Source organism: Mobula hypostoma, chromosome 14 (assembly GCF_963921235.1).
Source record: "Mobula hypostoma chromosome 14, sMobHyp1.1, whole genome shotgun sequence".
Lineage (NCBI taxonomy): Eukaryota > Metazoa > Chordata > Chondrichthyes > Myliobatiformes > Myliobatidae > Mobula > Mobula hypostoma.
Genome location: NC_086110.1, coordinates 18,463,141 through 18,489,053, shown reverse-complemented (window position 1 = coordinate 18,489,053; position 25,913 = coordinate 18,463,141). Strand labels below are relative to the sequence as shown.

Genomic DNA, 25,913 nt, shown 5'->3' with positions numbered 1-25,913 from the left:
CTCCTCTCCTATCAGATTCCTTCTTCTTCAGCCCTTTAGCTTTTCCACCCATCACCTCCCAGCTTCTTACTTCATCCCCTCTCCCCCATCTACTTGGTTTCAACTATCTCCTTCCAGCTCGTACTTCTTCCCTTTCCCCCCATCTTCTTATTCTGGTTTCTTCCCCATTCTTTTCCAGTCCTGATGAAGAGTTTCATCGACTATTTATTCCTTTCCATAGACGCTGCCTGGCCCGCTGAGATCCCCCAGCATCTTGTACGCATATGTTAAAAGGTGTGAGGTGGAAGCTGTGGTGGCCAAGTCACCGGGTATATTTAAAGCAGAGTTTGATTAGTAAAGGCATCAAAGGTTATGAGGAGAAGGCAGGAGAAGCGGTTGAGAGCGATAATAAATCACCCATGATCAAATGGCAGAGCAGACCCAATAGGCCAAATAGCCTTCTTCTGCTCTGATGGTGTATAAAAGTTTTCAACACCATGCAAATAGGAGCAGATCGATCACAATCTCTCCCAGTGATCATTGTGAAGTACTAATAAAATGTATCTCATATACTTTTTGATTGTCACTGAATACTAGGAAGAGAAAAACAAAGGCACCTCCCAAAGTACAGGCCACTATGATCAGGTTATGCAGCATTTCTCATTATCACTTCACGGAAGCAAATGTACAGATAAACAGGGTTACACAGCTTTCGAATAATTATGGGAAGTGTTATAAGGGATTTTCAAGTATTGCTATTTGATAAATCCGGGCTAAAAGGACTTTTCTTCCTGAATACTCCGTTTCTTTTTATTAAAGTACCTGAATGGAGGCTGATGCCCTGGAGTAATTTCCTGAATGGGCCGACTTCCACAAGTTAGCCTGGAGAAGCACACTGGTTTACTTAAGGGGAGACACCATAAATATACCCAGACTAATCCTACCAACCCAGGCTAATTTGTGGAAGTGGAGTACTCAGAAAGTATCCCGGAATCTCAATATGAGACATTTCCCAATAATACCATGGGAAATATGATATTATTGTTAAAAAACAATATTAGATTAGATTAGGTTCAACTTTATTGTCATTGTGCCGAGTACAGATACAAAGTCAATGAAATGCAGTTAGCTTCTAACCAGAAATGCAAAGAATAGTGTTATTTTCAAAATAACTGCGAATAAAAGTGCTACAGCACACAAATGTAGAAGTACTGAGACAGTACAATATGGGTGCAACACTGCTTAGCACACCCATATGTTAAAGGGTTGATAAAATTACCACAATGGACCCAAGGAATATTAAATCATCTCTAATTCCAGTGAATGGTGAAGCAATCCATATTAAAAAACACTCCTCCTCTCACCTCTGACTTGTGGTAGTTACAATAATCAAGATATGGTCATTATATTGGGGCGGCACAGTTGCGAAGTGGTTAACACAACAATTTCAATTACCGCCGCTGTCTGTAGGAGTTTGTATGTTCTCCCATAACCGCGGGAATTTCCTCCAGGTGCTCTGGTTTCCTCCCACAGCCCAGAGATGTACTGGTTAGTAGGTTAGTTGGTCATTGTAAATTGTCCCGTCATTAACTTGGGTGATTGCTGGCAGCATAGCTCAAAGGGCTGGAAGGGCCTATTCCATACTTTATCTCAATAAATTGATAAACAAAATAAAATATGACAAAAATGAAAGACTCAGTATCAATCCCACAGCGGAGCATTAAGGAGGACCATATGAAGAAGAGTTGAGTCCATAAGACCATAAAACATAGTAGCAGAATTAGGACATTTGGCTCATCGAGGCTGCTCCATATTCAAATATGGCTGATCATTTTCTCCCCCTCCTGAGCCCCACTCATCAGTGTTATCCCCATAACCTTTGATGCCATGTCCTATCAAGAACCTATCAAGCTCTGTATTAAATACAACAAACAACCTGGCCTCCACAGCTGCCTGTGGCAATAAATTCCACAAATTCTTCACTCTTCAGCTAAAGAAATTTCTCCGCATCTCTGTTTTAAATGGGTGCCCCTCTATCCTGAGGCTGTGCCCTCTTGTCCTAGATTCCCCCACCATGGAAACATCCTTTTCACATCTACTTTGTTTAAGTTTTTCGACATTCAAAAGGTTTCAATGAGATCCCCCCTCATCCTTCTAAATTCCAGCAAGTACTAACCAGAGTCATCAAATGTTCTTCATTCAATAACCCTTTAATTCCCAGAATCATCCTTGTGAACCTCCTCTGGACCCTCTCCAATGCCAGCACATCTTTTCTTAGATGAGGAACCCAAAACTGTTCACAATGTTCAAGGTGAGGCCTCACCAGTACCTTATAAAGCCTCAGCATCACATCCCTGATCTATTCTAGATCTTTTGAAATGAATGTTGACATTGCATTTGCCTTCTTCACCACCAACTCTACCTGCAAGTTAACCTTTAGGGAGTTCTGTACAAGGACTCCCAAGTCCCTTGGCATCTCGTTTTTTGGATTTTCTCCCCATTTAGAAAATTGCCTGCACATTTATTTCTACTTCTAAAGTGCATGACTATGCATTTTCTAACATTGTATTTCATTTGCCACTTTCTTGCCCATTCTCCAATTCTGTTGAAGTCCTTCTGCAGCCTACCTGTTTCCTCAACACTACCTGCCCCTCCACCAATCTTCATATCATCTGCAAACTTGGCAACAAAGCCATCTATTCCATCATCTAAATAATTTATATACAGCATAAAAAGTGGTCCCAACACTGACCCCTGTGGAACACCATTAATCACTGGCAGCCAACCAGAAAAGGATCTTTTTATTCCCACTTGCTGCCTCCTACCAATCAGCCAATGCTCTCACCATCTCAGCGACCTTCCTGTAATACCATGGGCTCTTAACTTGATAAACAGCCTCATGTGTGGCATCTTGTCAAAGGCCTTCTGAAGGCCAAATATACAACATCCACAGCATCCCCTTATCAATCCTACATGTAATCTCCTCATAGAATTCCAATAGGTTCATCAGGCAAGATTTTCCCTGAAGGAAACCTTGCTGATTTTGTCCAATTTTGTCCTGTGTCATCAAGTACTCCATAACCTCATCCTTAATAATTGACTCCAACATCTTCCCAACCACTGAGGTCAGGCTGACTGGTCTATTATTTCCTTTCTGTTGCCTTCGTCCTTTCTTAAAGAGTGGAGTGACATTTGCAATTTTCCAGTCCTCTGGCACCATGCCAGAGTCCAATGATTTTTGAAAGATCATTACTAAAGCCTCCACAGTCTTTACCACTACCTCTTTCAGAACCCTAGAGTGCAGTTCATCAGGCCCAGGTGACTTACAGTATGTACCCTTAGGTCTTTCAGCTTTTTGAGCACTTTCTCCCTTGTAATAGTAACTGCACTCACTTCTCTTCCCTCTTACCCTTCAACATCTTGCACACTGCTAGTGTCTTCCACCGTGATGCAAAATACTCATTTAATTCATCAGCCATCTCCTTGGCCCCCATTATTATTTCTCAGGCCTCATTTTCTAGTGGTTCTATATCCATTTTCATCTCTTTTTTATTTTTTACATACTTGAAAAAACTTTTACCACCCAGTTTGATATTGTTTGCTAGCTTGCTTTCATAATCCATCTCCCCCCCCCCCCCCAAGGATACTTCTAGTTGCTTTCTGTAGGGTTTTATAAGTTTTCAAATCCTCTGTCTTCCCACTAATTTTCACTTTCATGTAGGCCCTCACTTTTGCTTTTACATTAGCTTTGACTTCCCTTGTCAGCCACGGTTGTACTATTTTGCCTTTTGAGTATTTCTTTGTTCTTGGAATACATCTATCCTGCACCTTCCTCATTTTTCCTAGAAACTCATGCCATTGCAGCTCTGCTGTCATCCCTGCCAACAGCTCCTTCCAATTTAATTTGGCCAACTCCTCTCTCATATCACTATCATTTCCTTTACTCCACTGAAACACTGCTACGTCAGACTTTACTTTCTCCCTATCAGATTTCAAGTTGAACTCAATCATATTGTGATCACTGCCTCCTAAGTGTCCTTTTACCTTGAATTCCCTAATCACCTCTGATTCATTGTATAACACCCAATCCAGTATAGCTGATCCCCTAGCAGGCTCAACAACAAACTGTTTGAAAAAGACATCTCTTAGGCATTCAACAAACTCACTCTTTTGGATTCATTTCCAACCTGATTTTCCCAATACACCTGCATGTTGAAATCTCCCATGACTATTATAACATTGCCCTTTTAGCATACCTTTTCTATTTCCTGTGGTAATCTGTGGTCCACATCCCAGCTACTGTTAAAATGCCTGTATATAACTGCCATCAGGGTCCCTTAACCCTTACAATTTCTTAACTCAACCCATAAGGATTCACCATCTTCCAATCCTATGTCACATCTTTCTACTGACTTGATGCCATTCTTTACCAGCAGAGCCACGGCACCCCCTCTGCCTACCTTCCTATCGCTCCGATACGGCGTATAACCTTGGACATTCAGCTCCCAACTACAACCATCCCTCCGCCACGACATCATACCCAACAATCTGTAAAAGCGCAACAAGATCATCCACCTTATTTCTTATACTCCGTGCTTTGGGATATAACACTTTGAATGCTGCATTTGCTACTCTTTTTGATTCTGCATCCCTAAAGCACTGATACTCACCCTGTTGGCTGCAATTATGTCCTATCAGCTGCCTGCCCTTCCTGACACTCTGACTGCACGCTATCTTTACTTTTTTACCATCTGTCCTATCCTGAGTCCCTTCACTTCGGTTCCCATCTCCTGTCAAATTAGTTTAAACCCTCTCCAACAGCTCTAACAAACCTGCCCACGAGAATATTGGTCCCCCTGGGGTTCAGGTGCAACCCATCACTTTTGAACAGGTCATATCTCCCCCAGAAGAGATCCCAGTGATCCAAGGACCTGAAGCCCTGCCCCCTGCACCAGCTTCTCAGTCACACATTTATCTGCCAGATCATCCTGTTTCTACCCTCGCTAGTGCATGGCACAGGCAACAATCCAGAAGTTACTACCTGGGGGTTCCTGCTTCTCAGCTTTCTACCCAGCTCTCTAAATTCTCCTTTCAGGACCTCTTTGCTTTACATTCCTATGTCATTGGTACCAATATGTACCAAGACATCTGGCTCCTCCCCCTCCCTCTCCAAAATGTTGTGGATACAACCCAGGATGTCCCTGACCCTGGCACCTGGGAGGCAACGTACTGTACCATCCGGATGTCCCATTCACATCCACAGAATCTGCTGTCTGTTCCCCTCACTATTGAGATCCCTATCACTACCGCTCCCCTCTTCTCCCTCTTTCCCTTCTCACCACAGACCTACGCTCAGCGCCAGTCACCCAGTCTCCGTGGCATTCCCCTGGGTGGTCATCCCCCACAACAGTATCCAAAGCAGTATACTTATTATTGAGGGGAATGACTGCAGCGGTGCTCTGTGCTAACTGGCTATTCACATTTCTATTTCTCCTGACAGTCACCCAGTTACTCACCTCCTGCAACTTCAGGGTGGCAACTTCCCTGTAACCTTGATCGATTATCTCCTCACTCTCCCTATAAGCCGAAGGTCATCCCGCTGCTGCTCCAGATCCCTCACACGGTCTTCAAGGAGCTGCAGCCAGATGCACTTCACGCAGATGTGGTTCCCTGGGAGACTCTTGGTCTCCCGGGGCTCCAACATCCAGCATGAAGAACACACAACCGCCATTACAATCCCTAGCAATCTTAATTTTTTTCAATAAGATTGCATGTTATTCTTCTAAACTGCAATGAATAGAGTCCCGTCATCTTTAATTTCGCCCCATAGGCCTGCATACGTGAGGTGAGGCAAGAATTTGGAATAAAGTGAAGTGATTATCTAAACAGCCTGTACAAACTGCCGGGTGATTGCAAACTGTCCAATGTGACCCTTGGAGACTTGCAGAACCAAACTGATACACAATACCTCCAGTGGAACCTACCACATGGTGCCACGGCATCACTGGGAGTTTTGAAGGCAGTTTCAGCAGGTAGAAAAGGAAGAAAATTAAGGTGAGAATCCACAGGAAGATGGCCACAAATATCACCCATCCGAACGCTTCGTCACCCTTCGAGATTCTTGAACCAGCAATCAGCGCCCACACCAACAAGCCAAACATCTGCACAGGGTATAAAAAAGTTAGAGACAACTTGAATTAATATAGCGCCTTTCACTGTCACAGGAGAGGACAGAACTTTCCACCATGTTGGTTTTGAAATGTAATTAAAGTTGCGATAAGGCTGGCAATTTATATCTACCAAGTTCCCAGAAATAGTATTAGATGCATCTATTTTTAAGTGGAATTTGAATTAGAACTTGTTTAGTGTTGTCACATATTATTATACTATTGCATATCATGTAGACAGTCGGGATGCAACGTCCGTGGTTGACCCTGACCAGTGAAGGACCTTGTTATTACACAATTGTCACAGTGAAAAGCTTGTCTTGCATCCGGATCAGGTCATTACATAGTGCATTGTGGTGAACATTGTAAAACAATAACAGAGTGCACAATCAAGTATAACAGCTACAGAGAGAATGCAGTGCAGGTAGGTAATAACGTGCAAGATCGTAATGGGGTAGATTGTGAGGTCAAGAGCCCATCTTATACTACTGAACCATTCAATATAACTGCAGGGTAGAAGCTATCCTTTGAACCTGGTAGCATGTGCTTTCAGACTTTTGTATTTTCTACCCAATGCAAGCGGGGAGAAGAGCAAATGAGTGATATTACGTTTGTAGCTCAGGGTGAAATATCATCCTGAACGCTCACTGTTCTTCAAACTATGCAATTGGAGCTCGTACTTGAAGAATAAAAGGGGCTTTGTGGTAATGAAATTGCAGCCACCTTCAGTACTGCACATTATATATTGGATTCTAACCCCTCACCCCTGCATGCTTTTCTGATTCAATGGTCGGACACCTTGGGTAACTTTAACCAGCCCAGTTTGTATGTTTCATCAGTTCATTGCTTCTTCCATCTCCTCTTTGGTTCTGCATATCATAAACACAGCTTCCTTAACCACTTCTATACAGGGTTGCTATAAACATGTATATTTACTTGAATGCAGAGTAAGAGAGTAGTTCTGATAGCAACAACATCAAGCAGCTGGCTGATTTAGTAGTGACACACAACTGGTAAGGTCTGTTTCCCAGTCTGCTCTGAATGGAGCTCCAGTGCATCAAGGGTTAACTGAACCAAAGGCAGCGAACTCTGTGACAAGGGAGGCAGAGTCGTCAATGGTGCTGGGTTCGATCCTGAATCTGGGTGCTGTATCTTAAGTTTGCACACTTTCCCAGAGACTATGCAAGTTCCCAATAGATGCTCTAGTTCCACCCCACCACCCTCATCCCATAGAAGAGTAGGTAGGTGTAGCACTTTTCCACCACCTTCTCTCCTGGAATTGGTGAGCTTTACTTTATACTTTATTGTCGCCAAACAATTGATACTAGAGCGTACAATCACACAGTGATATTTGATTCTGCGCTTCGCGCTCCCTGGAGTACAAATCAATAGTAAATATTAAAAATTTAAATTATAAATTATAAAATAGAAAATAGAAAAGGGAAAGTAAGGTAGTGCAAAAAAACCGAGAGGCAGGTCCGGATATTTGGAGGGTACGGCCCAGATCCGGGTCAGGATCCGTTCAGCAGTTTTATCACAGTTGGAAAAGAAGCTGTTCCCAAATCTGGCCGTATGAGTCTTCAAGCTCCTGAGCCTTCTCCCGGAGGGAAGAGGGACGAAAAGTGTGTTGGCTGGGTGGGTCCTGTCCTTGATTATCCTGCCAGCACTGCTCCGACAGCGTGCGGTGTAAAGTGAGTCCAAGGACGGAAGATTGGTTTGTGTTATGTGCGGCTCCGTGTTCACGATCTTCTGCAGCTTCTTCCATCTTGGACAGGACAACTTCCATACCAGGTTGTGATGCACCCTAGAAGAATGCTTTCTACGGTGCATCTATAAAAATTAGTGAGGGTTTTAGTGGACAGGCCAAATTTCTTTAGTTTTCTCAGGGAAGTAAAGGCACTGGTGGGCCTTCTTGGCAGTGAACTCTGCTTGGTTGGACCAAGTCAGGTCATTTGTGATATTGACCCCGAGGAACTTTAAGCTTTTGACCTGTTCCACTTGCGCACCACCGATGTAAATTGGGTCGTGCGGTCCGCTACTCCTTCTGAAGTCAACAACCAATTCCTTCGTCTTGCTGATGTTGAGGGATAGGTTATTGTCTTCGCACCATGCCACCAGGTTCTTAATTTCCTCTCTGTACTCAAACTCAGCATTACCCGAGATACGGCCTACAATTGTGTCATCAGCAAACTTATATACTGAGTTTGATAGAAACTTGGCTACACAATCATGGGTGTACAGTAAGTACAGCAGGGTGCTGAGTACACAGCCTTGTGGGGCACCAGTGCTCAGAGTGACTGTAGAGGAGAGCTTGTCCCCTGTTTCTACTGCCTGGGTCCTGTCTGTGAGGAAGCTGAAGATCCAGCTGCAGATCTGGGTGCTAAGGCCCAGTTTCCGGAGCTTAGGAATCAGTTTATTTGGAATGATGGTATTAAAGGCAGAGCTGTAGTCAATGAAAAGGAGCTTTACGTATGCATCTTTGTTCTCCAGGTGTTCTAAGGAGGAATGTAGGGCCAGAGAGATGGCATCTGCTGTTGACCTGTTGCTCCAGTAGGCGAATTGCAAAGCCTCGAGGTTGACCTGTAGACCGTGGTTGATGTGTGCCATAACCAATCGCTCGAAGCACTTCATAGCCACAGGTCGATAGTCATTCAGGCATGCCACCTTGCTCTTCTTCGGCACCGGGATTATTGTTGCCTTCTTAAAACACGAGGGGATCTTAGACTGAAGCAAGGAGCAGGTGAAGGTGTCAGCAAACACTCCAGCTTGCTCGCTTGCACAAGCCCGGAGAAACCGTCCTGGGACGCCATCTGGGCCCGTCGCCTTCCTTGGATTTATCTTCAGGAAGGCCCTTCTAACGTCCTCCTCGGTGACGATGAATCTCGATGCCACCAGGTCCGGTTCATCCGGAGGGAGCGGGACGCTCCTCTTCTGTTCGAATCTTGGGTAGAATATGTTAAGATCGTCAGGAAGAGAAGCGCCACAGTTATTGATATTCCCAGCCTTTTCCTTGCGCCCAGTGATCTCATTTAGACCCTGCCATGGTCTACCGTCATCCCTCTGGTTAGCCTGGACTTCCAACTTGGCTCCATATTGCCTCTTGGTGCCCTTAATGGCTTTCTGGAGTTCACACCTGGATTCTGTGTAGCGACTGGTATCCCTGGACCTAAAAGTCACAGCTCTAGCCTTCAAAAGGGACTTGACCTCATAATTCATCCAAGGTTTCGGGTTAGGGAATACCTGGATCGTCTTGCGAGTCACATAGTCCTCCGTGCATTTCCAAATAAAGTCCGTGACAGCTAAGGCATACTCATCGAGGTTAGCTGCCAAGTCTTTGAATACAAACTAGTCCACCGATTCAAAGCAGTCACGGAGGACCTTATCCGTTTCCTCCGTCCAACGCGACATGACTTTTGACACCGTGACCTCCCGCTTCAGTTTCTGTTTGTAAGCCGGGAGGAAGAGTACGGCCTGATGGTCCGATTTTCCGAAGTGAGGTCGTGGGACGGAACAGTAGGCATCCTTGACTGCTGTGTAGCAGTGGTCAAGTACATTCGGGCCTCTAGTGGGGCAGGAGACATGTTGGTATAACTTTGGCAGTGCCTTTCTGAGGTTGGCCTGGTTAAAGTCCCCGACTGTAATGAGCAAAGCCTCCGGATACCTGGTCTCAAGTTCACTTGAAGTACAGACTTGGGGGTAGTTCTCCCAATCCTGGGAGAAGGTACCCAGAACCCATACTTCAATCACACTCATCACTAGGCTGTTGACAGACTCCAGAGCCAATCCTGGTTTGTAGCAAAGACAAAATTAGGAACCTTCACCTGGAGTAACAGTGCAAATAGAAAAGCTAACTTACAGCTCCCTCCCCAAACCCAGGGCATTGATACAAACCAAGAATTAAACCCGGACCCTGCCGACTGATATTTTTGGCAATATTTTACTAACTGGCACAAAGGCAGATCTTTCAATCATGCTTCACTTTCAAAGCCCACACTAAAACAATTAGCAGCTGAGGTTTATTATGTTCAGTATTGTCCAGTTTGCTACCATAAATCACTGCCTAGATGCAGTTATCGTTCAGAGAGAAAGAATAATGAGAAAGAACACAGAAATAATACATGGAGTAGGGCAACACACATCAAAGTTGCTGGTGAACGCAGCAGGCCAGGCAGCATCTCTAGGAAGAGGTGCAGTCGACGTTTCAGGCCAAGACCCTTCGTCAGGACATGGAGTAGGGCAACTGGCACCTTGAATTGGCTCCCCAACACCATGGCTAATCTTCTACTGAAGAGCCATTTTTCCACAACATCCCTTTGTTCTCCAGTCACCTTAATATCCAGATAGCTATTGATCTCCGTTTCGAATTAAATCAATAACTAAACTCCATCACATGTCAAGGCAGACAACTGCAAAGGTTCACACTTTGAACGAAGAATTTCTTCTCCTCTCGGTGTTAAACAGACAAGCACTTATTCAAATTCAATTTCAATTTTACTGCCATCTGACTGAACATATATACAACTAAATGAAGCAACATTCGTCCAGACCACAGTGCACCCACAAAACATACATCACACACAGTACATACACCAAAATATTACTAAAATGTATGTAGTGCACAACAAACAGTTACCAGCTCGCTGTCCTAGTGACGAGACCTCGGTGGTGACAGGGTATTCATTAGTCTCACAGCCTGAGGGAAGAAGCTGTTGCCCAGACTGGCCGTCCTAGTCCTGATGCTCCCACACCCCTTCCTGATGGTTGTGGATCAAAGAGATCGTGGGATGAGTGGTAGGGATCCTCAACAATGCCTCGGGCCCTTGGTCTTCAAAACGCTGGTAAATGCCACAAATGGGGTGTGGGGGGGGGGGTGGAGAAAGACCACGGTGATCCTCTCGGCGGCTTTTACTGTCCTCTGTGGGGTCTTGCACTGAGATGCCTTGCAGCTTCCGTACCACACAATGATGCAGCCAGACAGGACTCTGTCAATGGTACTCCTGTAAAATGTTATTAGAATGGGGACGGGGAGACTTGCACACCTGAATCTCCTCCAGAAGTATAGACACTGCTGTGTCTTCCCGACCATTTGTGAGCCATAGATGTGCAATGGAGAGTGGTTGAACTATGTCTTCCTGAGGTCCACAATCATCTCTTTGGTCTTGTCCACATTGACACTCAGGTTGCAATGGGTAACAAAGATTTTGCTTCCTGAATACTTTTGGGTACATCTTATGGATTTTGGGCTACTGATCATGAAAATCACCATGAAATTTCCCTATCACACACTATTTTTTGAAATCGCCTACAATTGTTATTTCAGTTCCTAATTCAAGTCAGAATAACTGATGCCAAGGTTAAGGAAGGCATTTTCGTTGGTTCACAAATCAAACAGGTTATCAATGACAGCCAGTTCAAAGAACTTCTAGAAAGACTGGAGAAAATCACATGGAAGGCATGCAAGGAGGTTGTTGAAAATTTTCTTGGCAACTACAGAGCACCAGACTACGTGCAGCTGGTTGACAATACAAAACCATGAAGTGCAACACATCAATAAGGATTCATTTACTGCATTTCCATTTGCCATGTTCAGGAGTAATTTTTAAAGAGAAAAAAGATTTTTTTTCAGTTAGCACGTGGATTATATTTTCTCAGTGAAACCTCATGGGTTTGGATTGTTTACCTTTTATGTCTAATTGTCTTTGGACCAGCTCTGTTTTCTTACTTCCTTTCACTTTCTCTGATTTGGTACCTTGGGGATTGTTAAACTCTCTTTGTATTTATCATTTTATTCATTGGGGGTAATTAAATCAGCATGGGATTTTCAATGAATTGCATTGTAGTTGCTGCCTTTGGGGGTTATTAGTTCGTCTGGACTCTGGGGCTGTCTGATTGGTCCTGAATTCCTACATGCTCCGGGATGTATTATAGGGGAGCGTGCCAACCCTCTTTGCTTGGTCACCGTGGATCCTTGTCTGGTGAAACTCTGACCGAGTTCTTCTGTGTATATGAGTGATTTCAGTTCATCCCAGTTTGGCAAAAGAATAAATCAGGGAAGGTAGTGCACACGTGGCTAACAAGGGAAATTAGGGATAGTATCAATTCCAAAGATGAAGCATACAAATTAGCCAGAAAAAGTGGCTCACCTGAGGACTGGGAGAAATTCAGAGTCCAGCAGAGGAGGACAAAGGGCTAAATTAGGAATGGGAAAAGAGATTATGAGAGAAAACTGGCAGGGAACATAAAAACTGACTGTAAAAGCTTTTATAGATATGTGAAAAGAAAAAGATTGGTTAAGACAAATGTAGGTCCCTTACAGACAGAAACAGGTGAATTGATTATGGGGAACAAGGACATGGCAGACCAATTGAATAACTACTTTGGTTGTGTCTTCACTAAGGAGGACATAAATAATCTTCCGGAAAGTAGGGGACAGAGGGTCTAGTGAGATGGAGGAACTGAGGGAAATACATGTTAGTAGGGAAGTGGTGTTAGGTAAATTTAAGGGATTAAAGGCAGATAAATCCCCAGGACCAGATGGTCTGCATCCCAGAGTGCTTAAGGAAGTAGCCCAAGAAATAGTTGATGCATTAGTGATAATTTTTCAAAACTCTTTAGATTCTGGACTAGTTCCTGAGGATTGGAGGGTGGCTAATGTAACCCCACTTTTTAAAAAAGGAAGGAGAGAGAAACCAGGGAATTATAGTCCGGTTAGCCTAACATAGGTGGTGGGGAAAACGCTAGAGTCAGTTATCAAAGATGTGATAACAGCACATTTGGAAAGCGGTGAAATCATCGGACAAAGTCAGCATAGATTTGTGAAAGGAAAATTATGTCTGACAAATCTCAGAATTTTTTGAGGATGTAACTAGTAGAGTGGATAGGGGAGAACCAGTGGATGTGGTACATTTGGATTTTCAAAAGGCTTTTGACAAGGTCCCACACAGGAGATTAGTGTGCAAACTTAAAGCACACGGTATTGGGGGTATGGTATTGATGTGGATAGAGAATTGGTTGGCAGACAGGAAGCAAAGAGTGAGAATAAATGGGACCTTTTCAGAATGGCAGGCAGTGACTAGTGGGGTACCGCAAGGCTCCGTGCTGGGACCCCAGTTGTTTACAATATATATTAATGACTTAGACGAGGGAACTAAATGCAGCATCTCCAAGTTTGCGGATGACACGAAGCTGGGCGGCAGTGTTAGCTGTGAGGAGGATGCTAAGAGGATGCAGGGTAACTTGGATAGGTTAGGTGTGTGGGCAATTTCATGGCAGATGCAATTTAATGTGGATAAATGTGAGGTTCTCCACTTTGGTGGCAAAAACAGGAAAACAGATTATTATCTGAATGGTGGCCGATTAGGAAAAGTGGAGGTGCAATGAGACCTGGGTGTCATTATACACCAGTCATTGAAAGTGGGCATGCAGGTACAGCAGGCGGTGAAAAAGGCAAATGGTATGCTGGAATTCATAGCAAGAGGATTCGAGTACAGGAGCAGGGAGGTACTACTGCAGTTGTACAAATCTTTGGTGAGACCACACCTGGAGTATTGTGTGCAGTTTTGGTCCCCTAATCTGAGGAAAGACATTCTTGCCATACAGGGAGTACAAAGAAGGTTCACCAGATTGATTCCTGGGATGGCAGGACTTTCATATGATGAAAGACTGGATCAACTAGGCTTATACTCTCTGGAATTTAAAAGATTGAGGGGGATCTTATTGAAACATATAAAATCCTAAAGGGATTGGACAGGCTAGATGCAGGAAGATTGTTCCCGATGTTGGGGAAGTCCAGAACGAGGGGTCATAGTTTGAGGATAAAGGGGAAGCCTTTTAGGACCGAGATTAGGAAAAACTTCTTCACACAGAGAGTGGTGAATCTGTGGAATTCTCTGCCGCAGGAAACTGTTGAGGCCAGTTCATTGGCTATATTTAAGAGGGAGTTAGATATGGCCCTTGTGGCTAAAGGGATCAGGGGGTATGGAGGGAAGGCTGGTACAGGGTTCTGAGTTGGGTGATCAGCCATGATCATACTGAATGGCGATGCAGGCTCAAAGGGCCGAATGGCCTATTGCTGCACCTATTTTCTATGTTTCTATGTTTCAATATTCTGTATAGTTTACCTGAGTTCTCGTGGGTTTTGCTGGTTAACTTCTGTAATAAATCTTTTATTTTGTTTGAATTGCCAAAGTCTCTGTGAGTCCTGCACTGGAGTTCACTGGTGACCCTGACATTCAATGCCTCCATTTCTTATTCCCGACCTTCACCCAGACCTGACTATCATTGGAATATCAACCAACATTTGGAATAGAAGGGAAAATGACCAACAACAGGCCATAGTCAACAAACAGTGCCAGTGTGATGAGGCACATTTCAATCACTATCTATAAATTTGCCGATGACACAACCATTGTTGACAGAGTTTCAGATAGTAATGAGGAGGCAGACAGGAGTGAGATCGATGAGCTTGGTGAGTCGTGTTACAACAAAACATCAGCAAGACCAAGTAATTGATAGTGGAGTTCAGGGAGGGGGAGTTGAGGGAACACGTACCGGTCCTCATCGAAGAATCAGCAGTGGAAAGGGTGAGCATTTTCAAGTTCCTGGGAGTCAATATCTCTGAGGATCTACCTGGGCCCAACATACTGATGCAATTACACAAAAGACACAGCAGTGGCTATAGTTTATTAGTAGTTTGAGGAGATTTAATATGTCATCAAAGACTCTCACAAATTTCTACAGATGTACCTTGGAGAGCATTGTAACTGGTTGCATATATAAAAGAATTATAGCTTTTTATTTTTACTATGTATTGCAATGTACTACCACCACAAAACAACAAATTTCATGACATCTGCCAGTGATATTAAACCTGATTCTAATTCTGAATCAGTAGCTATGATTTTCTCTCTCTACATGTGCTAGCTGAATGCTTACATCTCAATTGCATGGTACTGTAATCTGTTTTGTTTGAAATGCCAAAGTCTCCTGCATTGAGGTGACTTTAACCTAGAATGGTTGGGGGGTGGGAATCAAATTAAAGAGGCTAGGCGAGAGGAGGTTAGTTCACAACAGAGGTATGGGAACCAGTGCAGAGAGACAGAGGGGTGTAAAGTGAGGGTAGAAGCAAAAAGTACTAAGGAGAAAAGTAAAAGTGGCAGGCCGACAAATCCAGGGCAAGCATCAAAAAGTGCCACTTTTCAATATAATTGTATAAGGGCTAAGAGAGTTGTAAAAGAGCGCCTGAAGGCTTTGTGTGTCAATGCAAGGAGCATTCGTAACAAGGTGGATGAATTGAAAGTGCAGATTGTTATTAATGATTATGATATAGTTGGGATCACAGAGACATGGCTCCAGGTTGACCAAGGATGGGAGCTCAACGTTCAGGGATATTCAATATTCAGGAGGGATAGACATGAAAGAAAAGGAGGTGGGGTGGCGTTGCTGGTTAAAGAGGAGATTAACGCAATAGAAAGGAAGGACATAAGCCGGGAAGATGTGGCATCGATATGGGTAGAGCTGCATAACGCTAAGGGGCAGAAAACGCTGGTGGGAGTTGTGTACAGGCCACCTAACAGTAGTAGTGAGGTCGGGGATGGTATTAAACAGGAAATTAGAAATGTGTGCAATAAAGGAACAGCAGTTATAATGGGTGACTTCAATCTACATGTAGATTGGGTGAACCAAATTGGTAAAGCTGCTGAGGAAGAGGATTTCTTGGAATGTACGCGGGATGGTTTTTTGAACCAACATGTCGGGGAACCAACTAGAGAGCAGGCTATTCTGGACTGGGTTTTGAGCAATGAGGAAGGGTTAATTAGCAATCTTGTCGTGAGAGGCCCCTTGGGTAAGAGTGACCATAATATGGTGGAATTCTTCATTAAGATGGAGAGTGACATAGTTAATTCAGAAACAAAGGTTCTGAACTTAAAGAGGGGTAACTTTGAAGGTATGAGACGTGAATTAGCTAAGATAGACTGGCAAATGACACTTAAAGGATTGACGGTGGATATGCAATGGCAAGCATTTAAAGATTGCATGGATGAACTACGACAATTGTTCATCCCAGTTTGGCAAAAGAATAAATCAAGGAAGGTAGTGCACCCGTGGCTGACAAGAGAAATTAGGGATAGTATCAATTCCAAAGAAGAAGCATACAAATTAGGCAGAAAAAGTGGCTCATCTGAACCTGGGAGAAATTTAGAGTTCAGCAGAGGAGGACAAAGGGCTTAATTAGGAAGGGGAAAAAAGATTATGAGAGAAAACTGGCAGGGAACATAAAAACTGACTGTAAAAGCTTTTATAGATATGTAAAAAGGAAAAGACTGGTAAAGACAAATGTAGGTCCCCTACAGACAGAAACAGGTGAATTGATTATGAGGAGCAAGGACATGGCAGAGCAATTGAATAATTACTTTGGTTCTGTCTTCACTAAGGAGGACATAAATAATCTTCCAGAAATAGTAGGGGACAGAGGGTCCAGTGAGATGGAGGAACTGAGCGAAATACATGTTAGTAGGGAAGTGGTGTTAGGTAAATTGAAGGGATTAAAGGCAGATAAATCCCCAGGACCAGATGGTCTGCATCCCAGAGTGCTTAGGGAAGTAGCCCAAGAAATAGTTGATGCATTAGTGATAATTTTTCAAAACTCGTTAGATTCTGGACTAGTTCCTGAGGATTGGAGGGTGGCTAATGTAACCCCACTTTTTAAAAAAGGAAGGAGAGAGAAACCGGGGAATTATAGACCGGTTAGCCTAACGTCGGTGGTGGGGAAACTGCTGGAGTCAGTTATCAAAGATGTGATAACAGCACATTTGGAAAGCAGTGAAATCATCGGACAAAGTCAGCATGGATTTGTGAAAGGAAAATCATGTCTGACGAATCTCATAGAATTTTTGGAGGGTATAACTAGTAGAGTGGATAGGGGAGAACCAGTGGATGTGGTATATTTGGATTTTCAAAAGGCTTTTGACAAGGTCCCACACAGGAGATTAGTGTGCAAACTTAAGGCACACGGTATTGGGGGTATGGTATTGATGTGGATAGAGAATTGGTTCGCAGACAGGAAGCAAAGTGTGGGAATAAACGGGACCTTTTCAGAATGGCAGGCAGTGACTAGTGGGGTACCGCTAGGCTCAGTGCTGGGACCCCAGTTGTTTACAATATATATTAATGACTTGGATGAGGGAATTAAATGCAGCATCTCCAAGTTTGCGGATGACACGAAGCTGGGTGGCAATGTTAGCTGTGAGGAGGATGCTAAGAGGAAGCAGGGTGACTTGGATAGGTTGGGTGAGTGGGCAAATTCATGGCAGATGCAATTTAATGTGGATGAATGTGAAGTTATCCACTTTGGTGGCAAAAATAGGAAAACAGATTATTATCTGAATGGTGGCCGATTAGGAAAAGGGGAGGTGCAACGAGACCTGGGTGTCATTATACACCAGTCATTGAAAGTGGGCATGCAGGTACAGCAGGCGGTGAAAAAGGCGAATGGTATGCTGGCATTTATAGCGAGAGGATTCGAGTACAGGAGCAGGGAGGTACTACTGCAGTTGTACAAGGCCTTGGTGAGACCACACCTGGAGTATTGTGTGCAGTTTTGGTCCCCTAATATGAGGAAAGACATCCTTGCCATAGAGGGAGTACAAAGAAGGTTCACCAGATTGATTCCTGGGATGGCAGGACTTTCATATGAAGAAAGACTGGATGAACTAGGCTTGTACTCGTTGGAATTTAGAAGATTGAGGGGGGGTCTGATTGAAATGTATAAAATCCTAAAGGGATTGGACAGGCTAGATGCAGGAAGATTGTTCCCGATGTTGGGGAAGTCCAGAACGAGGGGTCACAGTTTGAGGATAAAGGGGAAGCCTTTTAGGACTGAGATTAGGAAAAACATCTTCACACAGAGAGTGGTGAATCTGTGGAATTCTCTGCCACAGGAAACAGTTGAGGCCAGTTCATTGGCTATATTTAAGAGGGAGTTAGATATGGCCCTTTTGGCTATGGGGATCAGCGGGTACGGAGGGAAGGCTGGGGCGGGGTTCTGAGTTGGATGATCAGCCATGATCATAATAAATGGCGGTGCAGGCTCAAAGGGCCGAATGGCCTACTCCTGCACCTATTTTCTATGTCTATGTTGAGTTCAGCGGTGACCTTGACACAATCCTGTTCAGCTCTGAGCTGAAGTCAGTGAACAGCACCTTGTCATCTGAGGCGTTGTTTTCACTGACCCTGGATACTCACCGACATTGACGTGATGCTAGGTAGCTGCTTCTCTCAATGCTCCAGTCTGCGCTTTTGAAACAGTCCTGCAGTGTTGCGGTGGCACTTCTAACCAGGCCCTGATCTCCTTGTGAACTGGTTTGACTCATTTAACCTCTGGTCAGCGTGCAGGGATTAGCAAAAAGGACTTGTGGTCTGCATACCCAAGATGAGGGCAGTGGACAGCCTTTCAGGCTCCGTGAGTATTGGTATACACCAGGTCTAATATTGTCTCTCCTCTGGTTATGAAGTTGACACACTGGTAGAACTCTGGCAGGACTCTTTAGAAGTTGGCATGGCTGAAGTCCATAGGAACTGCCTTCGAGGGAAGTTTTAACATTTGCCTTATTGAAAGCAGTCGACTTGTTCAGACTCCAAAATGGGAGGGAACTGCGCCAGCCTCACCTCATTCTGTTCCTATCCTACTGCTTCCATTCTCATTGGCAAACTTCCCACTGTAAGCCGTGGCAGAGCTGACATGTTTATTAGCTACGTAACCTGTTGTCATGGTGACAGCATGCATCAATAATCCCGCCACAAAGTCTCCTGGAAATATAGCCCCGAGTCATTGACTTCCTGTTCCCCAGAATGCAGCTGACAAAGGCTGGAGCTGAGCCAGATTCTTGTACTAAGCTCCCAGTCTGTTATCCCAGATGGGCCACACCTCCAATTTAGGATGGCACAATGGCCCATGCCAATGATTATGAGCCACCCAATTATACTCATGTGAACAATTAACCTCTTAACCCGTACATTTTCAAATGTTGGAGGAAACCGTTGTAGGTGTGCATAGAATCTGGAGAGAATTGTTGAGGAAGTGGGAGATTAAAAACAGGATTAAAATGTAGTATCAGTGTAAATGAGTGGTTGATGGTTGGCCCAGATTTAATGGGCCGAAGGGCCTCTTTCATTGCAATACCTCTCTAAGAATCTTCTGCTTCTGGGTTTAAGCAGCCAGTACATGGATGTGAGGTTAGAGTTGTAGGGTGATGGAGAGAATCTGAAACAATTTAAAGCTGGCATTCCCCTTTTGACCAAGCCATTTGCCATCACCCAAAAATCTGGGTTCACACATCTACAGTGGGCAATTGATTGAGGGACTGCAGGGTTTGGTATTCCAACTAAGACGGTATGTAAACTTGTGCAGCAAATACTTAGCTTTGAGGAAGTGTCCCAAAAATGTGTTGCAGTCCTTAAGATTATGAAGTACAGTAACTTGCTGAGTGCCCAAAACCAGCTAATTAACTTTCCCAAAGCTAAGCCCCAAAAAAATGCAACACTCCAATTTAACACAGTTTCACCTTTTAAAATGGATTATCTGTCATTCCTGTTTGTGGGAGAACAGAACCCAAATCAGAATGTCTGACGCACACGGATATCACAAACACAGCAAAACAGGAGTTATATAAATGAACTAGAGCCAAAATACAAACCCAGCTGGACACACACAAAATTGGATTTCAAAGACTCCAAAGTACATCTATTATCAAAGAATGTATAAATTATACAGACTTGAGATTTGTTTGCTTACAGGCAACCACAAAGCAAGAAACCTGAAAGAACCCAATTAATAAAAATAAAATGAAGACCAACATCTGATGTGCAGAGAAAAGGAGGGGAAAAAAACACAAATCATGCAAACAATAGGAGTGAGCAACAACGCTCCAAACCAAAATGGATCCTTAGGTCCGAACCCCGGAGCAGCCTAGAATAGACCCAAGTGTTGGTACCAGTCCATCATATTAGCGAGCAAGGAGCACAGCAGCTGGGGGCAGTCTTCATAGCCTCAGTGCCATGGAGAGAGAAGTGAACATCGCGGGAGAGCGAGTGAAATCAGCTCCCACCTCTGATCTTGATGCCCACTGCAATATCACTTAAATTGGCCAAACAGCATATTGTGCGAGAGGTGATTGATAAGTTCGTGGCCTGAGGTAGAAGGAGTGCATTTTAGAAAACCTAGCACATTTATTTTTCAACATAGTCCCCTCCTATATTTACACACTTGTCCAGCGGTCGTGGAGCATATGGATCTTGGACCTCCAGAAAGTGTCCACAGCAGGGGTGATTGATAGGTTCGTGGCCTAAGGTAGAAGGAGATGAGTTATACAGCTCCTGTTACATGCACATGCAGGTCAACTCTTTCAGTGATTATGGAGAAAGTTTGAAGTTAATAACTCATCAGGGGTTATTGATAAGTTCGTGGCCTACAGTAGAAGGAGATGAGTTATTAACTTCAAACTTTCTGCATAATCAAAGAGTTGAACTGCATGTGCATGTAACGAGAGCTGTATAACTCATCTCCTTCTACCGTAGGCCACAAACTTATCAATCAACCCTGCTGTGGACACTTTCTGCAGGTTCAAGATCCGTATGCTCCACGACCGCTTGTCTAAGTGTGTAAATGTAGACCAGGGGGCTATGTTGAAAAATAAATGTTTTCTAAAATTGACTCCTACTTTAGGCCACGAACTTATCAGTCACCGCTCGTACCTCGAATTGGGACCTGGGCACCACTGCAGCGAAAGGCTCTGGGCCCAGAACACGCCGCTTAGCGACTCTCTCCGGGCCCAGATTTTGTTGTCCAGCCCAAAGCTGCTACTCGATTTCCAGAAATCAGCTCAGCACCCAGAGTGATCCAACCTTGCCCCTGGGCCAGTTGTACGGGCATCAGAATTCTTCTTCGTCGACTTCCCTCTCTGAATGGCTCACTCCATCTGCGTTGATTCTGTAACATATCCGCACGGTTCATCCCTCAAATTCACTTCACCTTTGCTTGCCTCTTTATTGTTTATCATGATCTTTTATTTCTTCTTTTATTACTAGTTCTTGAAGTACTCAGATTTCCAGTTCGAGTTTCCATTACCCTTCCTTGCAGAACAAGGTGTCATTCATTCGCAACTGTTTGGTCACCTGATCAAGGATGGTAGATACGGAATAGGACTTAAGGCAAGGGTCAGGATAATAGGAAAATAGAGTGCATGTACATTAATGTTTGGGTCAAGACTGAACTTAATTGCTTTATTTAAGATTTGACAAATTCAGAAATAACTCTGATAAGCACAAGTGGTTCTGCAGATGCTGGAAATCCAGAGAAACACAGACAAAATACTAGAGGAACTCAGCAGGTCAGGCAGCATCTGGTCCTGATGAAGGGTCTTGCCTGAAATGTTGACTCTTTATTCCTTTCCATAGATACTGCCTGACTTGCTGAGTTCCTCTAGCATTTTGTGTGTGTTCCGTTTTCTGGCCAGTTTCTCCACTTGACTCTTCTTAAACAAAGAAATTATTTTTTTTCGTATCACAGATGTTATATGGATGCAAATCAAGCCCTTCATCATTTGTTAATAATGAAGAAGGCACAACTACCTAACTGTTTGGGTAATACCAAATAATTATCCAAATGAAACATTTCAAAATGTTTCACATAATGAATGAATATGCAAACGAGTGATGTGATCATGTCAACACGCCCTCCTTACAAAGTTTTGTTTTTAAATGGGTGAAATATAATGCCACTAGATGTATAGTGCCTTGAAAAAGTATTCAGCTCCTACAACTACTTTCACATTTTACTGTCTAGATTTAAAATATATTGAAGCAGGATCTTTTGGAGCGAATCTACAAAACATTGCGCTTCATGTCAAATCGAAAGAAAATTTCCAAAGCCTGAAAACAACTTACTAAAAATTTTTAAAAAATGAAGTTGCAAGGCTGAAAAAGTATTCGCCCCCTTTGTAATTACTATGTTAACTTTCCTCAGATGCAATACCATATATTACCTTACCAATTCACCCAATTTGATGATGTAGAAAATGAGAAAATCACCTGAATAAATGCCCCCTCTGTCTGTAAGGTCCAACAGTATGGTAGATTTTCAACAGGTCAAACCAAAATGAAGACAAAAGAGCATTTAAGGCAAGTCAGGGAAATGAAAATAGAGAAGCACAAATCTGGGGAAGGGCATAAGACCATCGCAGAGATACTGGATATACCTCGGAGCTCATCGTGAAAAAGTGGAAAAAATATGAAACCATATCCAAACTGCCTTGGTCAGGCCACCTCTCTAAATTTAGTCACCTGAGAAGAATGGCACTCATAAGCAAGGCACTGTGATGCCAACAATCACTCAGTACTCTGCAGAAGTCAGTGGCTGCAACTGGAGATGAGGTTCATGTTTCCAATCTCTAAGGCCTTGCAGAAAAAGGGCATTTATGGAAGAGAGGCGAGAAGAAACCCTGGCTAAAAAAAAAGCATAACCTTTCCCATAAGGACTTTGCAAATCATCACTTAGATGATAATTTAAAGATGTGGAAGAAGCTCTTGTGGTCGGATGAAACTAAAGTGGTATGTGTGGTGTAAATCTAATACTGTGCATCCATCAGGAAACAGCACCCCTACTGTGAAGTGTGGTGGAGGTAGCATCATGCTATGGGGATGCTCTTCAGCAGCAGGGACTAGAAATCTGGTTGGGATTGATGGGAGGTTGAAGGCTGCTAAGTACGGAGAGATCCTGGATAAAAAGTAGCTAGCCAGAAAGCTTAAACTGGGGAGGAAGCTCATCTTTCAGCAGGACAACAACCCAAAGCACACTGCCAGAGTGGCTTCAATTGAAGAAAATTGATGTCGTTGTGTGGCCCAGTCAGTCATGACCTTAACCAGGTCGAACATTTCAGGCACGACCTCAAGTTTGCTGTCCATCACCACTCCCCAGCTAACCTGGCACAGCTTGAGCAATTTTACAAGGAGGAATAGGCAAATCTTGCTCCATCATGTTGTACAAAGCTAATAGAGACTTATCCAAAAAGACTACTGGCTGTAATAGCTGTGAGAGGTAGTAGTTTAGCTAGGTACTGAGCAAAGGGGTTGAATACTCTTGAACTGCTGACATTTCAGTTTTTGATGTTTTTAGTTTCCCGTGCTTTATAATTTTCCCCTTTTTGGGGCTCTACTGTGAAAAGAAGGAGTATGTGATTCACAAATAAATTTCTCAGTTAAATTGATCTAAAACCCTGGTTGTAATACTCATTTATGTGAACAAAGGGTTGGGGGATGAATACTTTGACAAGGTACTACATGAGTCATACACTTAAACCCCTTCTCATAATTTGCTGCAAAATTGAATTGAATACACACAACAGTTTATCCTTAAGGACTACATTGGTCAATGTCTTATTGTGAAGCAAGGAACCTGACAGGTCATATCTAATCAGACTCTTGTGACTCCAGTCTCAGAAGATATGACTGGTTATTAATACCCTTTGGATTGGTAATGCTATGCCCCATTGCAATCAGGATTGAGGAAGAAGTACGCTGTGCTTGGTAACTGTCATAAATTGCACTGCTGCCTTGAAGCATGGTTTCCAGACAGTCATGGGTTTGTTGGCCAGTCAGTTAAATCAAGAATACTGAAGCAGTTTGTTTCCTGCCTTGGTAATATTTGTTGTCTTAATTTGGATACAGGATAGGGAGAAGCAAAAAATTAAGTTTAGGTTCCTCTTCAATGGGTTCTCTAATGGACTGTCCCTTGCACTTTGACAAAGATCAACACAATGATTGCACTTCGTACCCTCTGCCATCAGGTTTTTGAATGGTCCATGAGCCCATGTATACAATCCCAGTATTCATCTTTTGCACTTATCCTCTATATTCCTTATGCACTTCTATCCCCCATCAAGAAGGCCTCAAAGTTCTCAATAAAAGAATCAACCAGTTCCCCTCCACCACCACCCTCCTCACCTGGCAGAGCTGGTCTTCATCCTCAATGATTTTTCCTTCGGTTCCTCCCACTTTCTCCAGACTCAACAGGTAGCCATGTGTACCTGCCTGGGCCCCAGCTATGTCTGCCTCTTTGTTGGTTACATGGAACAGTCCATGTTCCATGTCTTCTCTGATAATGCTCCTCAAATCTTCCTCTGCTATATTGGCAACCGCATTGGGTGCTGCTTCATGCATCCATGCTGAGATCAATTTTATCAACTTCGCCTTCAACTTCTTCCCTGCCCCTAAGTTCACTTGGCCCATTTCTGACTCCTCCCACCTCTTTATTGATCTCTCTGTCTCCATCTCTGGAAACAAACCGTTTACCGACATCTTTTATAAACCTCTTGATTCCTACAGTTATCTTAACTTTACCTCTTTTCATCCTATCTCCTTTAAAAATGCTAATCCCTTTTCTCTGTTCCTTCACCTCCACCACAGCTGTTCCCAGGATGTGGCTTTCCTTTCCAGGACATCAGAGATGTCTGCTTCCCTCAAAAAAAGGAACTTCCCTTCCTCCATTTTTGATACTGCCCTCACCCACATCTCCTCCATTTCCCAAACATCCACATTCACCCCATCTTCACACCACTTCAACGGTGATAGAGTTCCTCTTGTCCTTACCAACCACCCCATGAGCTTCTGCATCCAACACATCATTCTCCACAATCTCTGCCATCTCCAAAGGGATCCTACCAGTAAACATATCTTTACCTTCCCTCTTCTCTCTGCTTTTCATAGAGGTTGCTTCCTCTGTGATTTCCTTGTCCATTTTTCCTCCCCACTAATCTCCCTTCCAGCACATCCCTGCAAACAGCCTAAGTGCTACACCTGCCCTTTCACCTCCTCCCTTGCCTTCACTGAGGGCCCCAAACAGTCCTTCCAGGTGAAGCAACATTTCACCTGCAAATCTGCTGGTCATTCATTGCATCCAGTGCTCCTGATGTGGCCTCACCTACACTGGTGAGACCCATCGTAAATTAGGGGACCTGCTCCATCTGTCTAAAGCAGAACTTTCCGGTGGCCAAACATTTTAATTTCCATAGCCATTCCCATTCCGACATGTCGGTCCATGGCCTGTTTTTGCCCTAAGATGAAGCTGTCCTCAGGGTAGAGGAGCAACACCTTATATTCCGTCTGTAGCCTCCAACATGATGGCATGAATAAGCCCAGCAGAACCATTTCAACTGACAAAAGCAGGCTACTGGTGCCTTAAACCCAGAGCTTTGGGCAGATGGGGCTTGTCAGCCATGGTTGGCAGCTCATCTAGGAGAAGAAAAACTCTGATCTCAAACCTCTGCCACCTTGCAGCTATACCCACTTATGGGGAAGACTTTGGGAATAAATCCTGAGGAAAAATATGGAGCTGGAGTCCCTAAGGCAGTCCTAATTTAAGCTCAGTGCTGAATGGCAACCCCTGCGATGCCACTGGTCCAAAACTGTATCGGTCTTTGTCATTCCCTTGAATTCATCAGCTGCATGGAGAAGGAGAGCTTGCTGCCCTGGCTCGTGTACTGGTCTGTGTATCGACTTCAACAGCTAGGACACAACATCCATGGTTGACTCCAACCAATGCAGGCCATCATGTAAACCCACAAGATTCTTCTGAAGAGCCTTCTGGACAATTTTATCTCTAGATCCAACAACAGTAAGCATGAGGAGATCGTAGATTTCATTGAAAGTGAGGTTGAGAGCATCTGATGAGCTTCCAGTTCCTTCCTAACTCACATCATTCTCTTGCCCTTCCTC

The 25,913-nt window shown here is 43.8% G+C and overlaps 1 protein-coding gene across 1 annotated transcript in view; it reads right to left on the bottom strand.

Annotated features, from left to right (window-relative positions):
* Window positions 1–25,913, bottom strand: part of LOC134356458 (plasmolipin-like) — a 49,505-nt gene that overhangs the window by 7,389 nt on the left and 16,203 nt on the right. Inside the window, exon 2 of the mRNA XM_063067411.1 lies at window positions 5,964–6,140. Within this exon, the coding sequence (XP_062923481.1) occupies window positions 5,964–6,140 (177 nt within the window). The remainder of the gene's footprint in view (window positions 1–5,963; window positions 6,141–25,913) is intronic.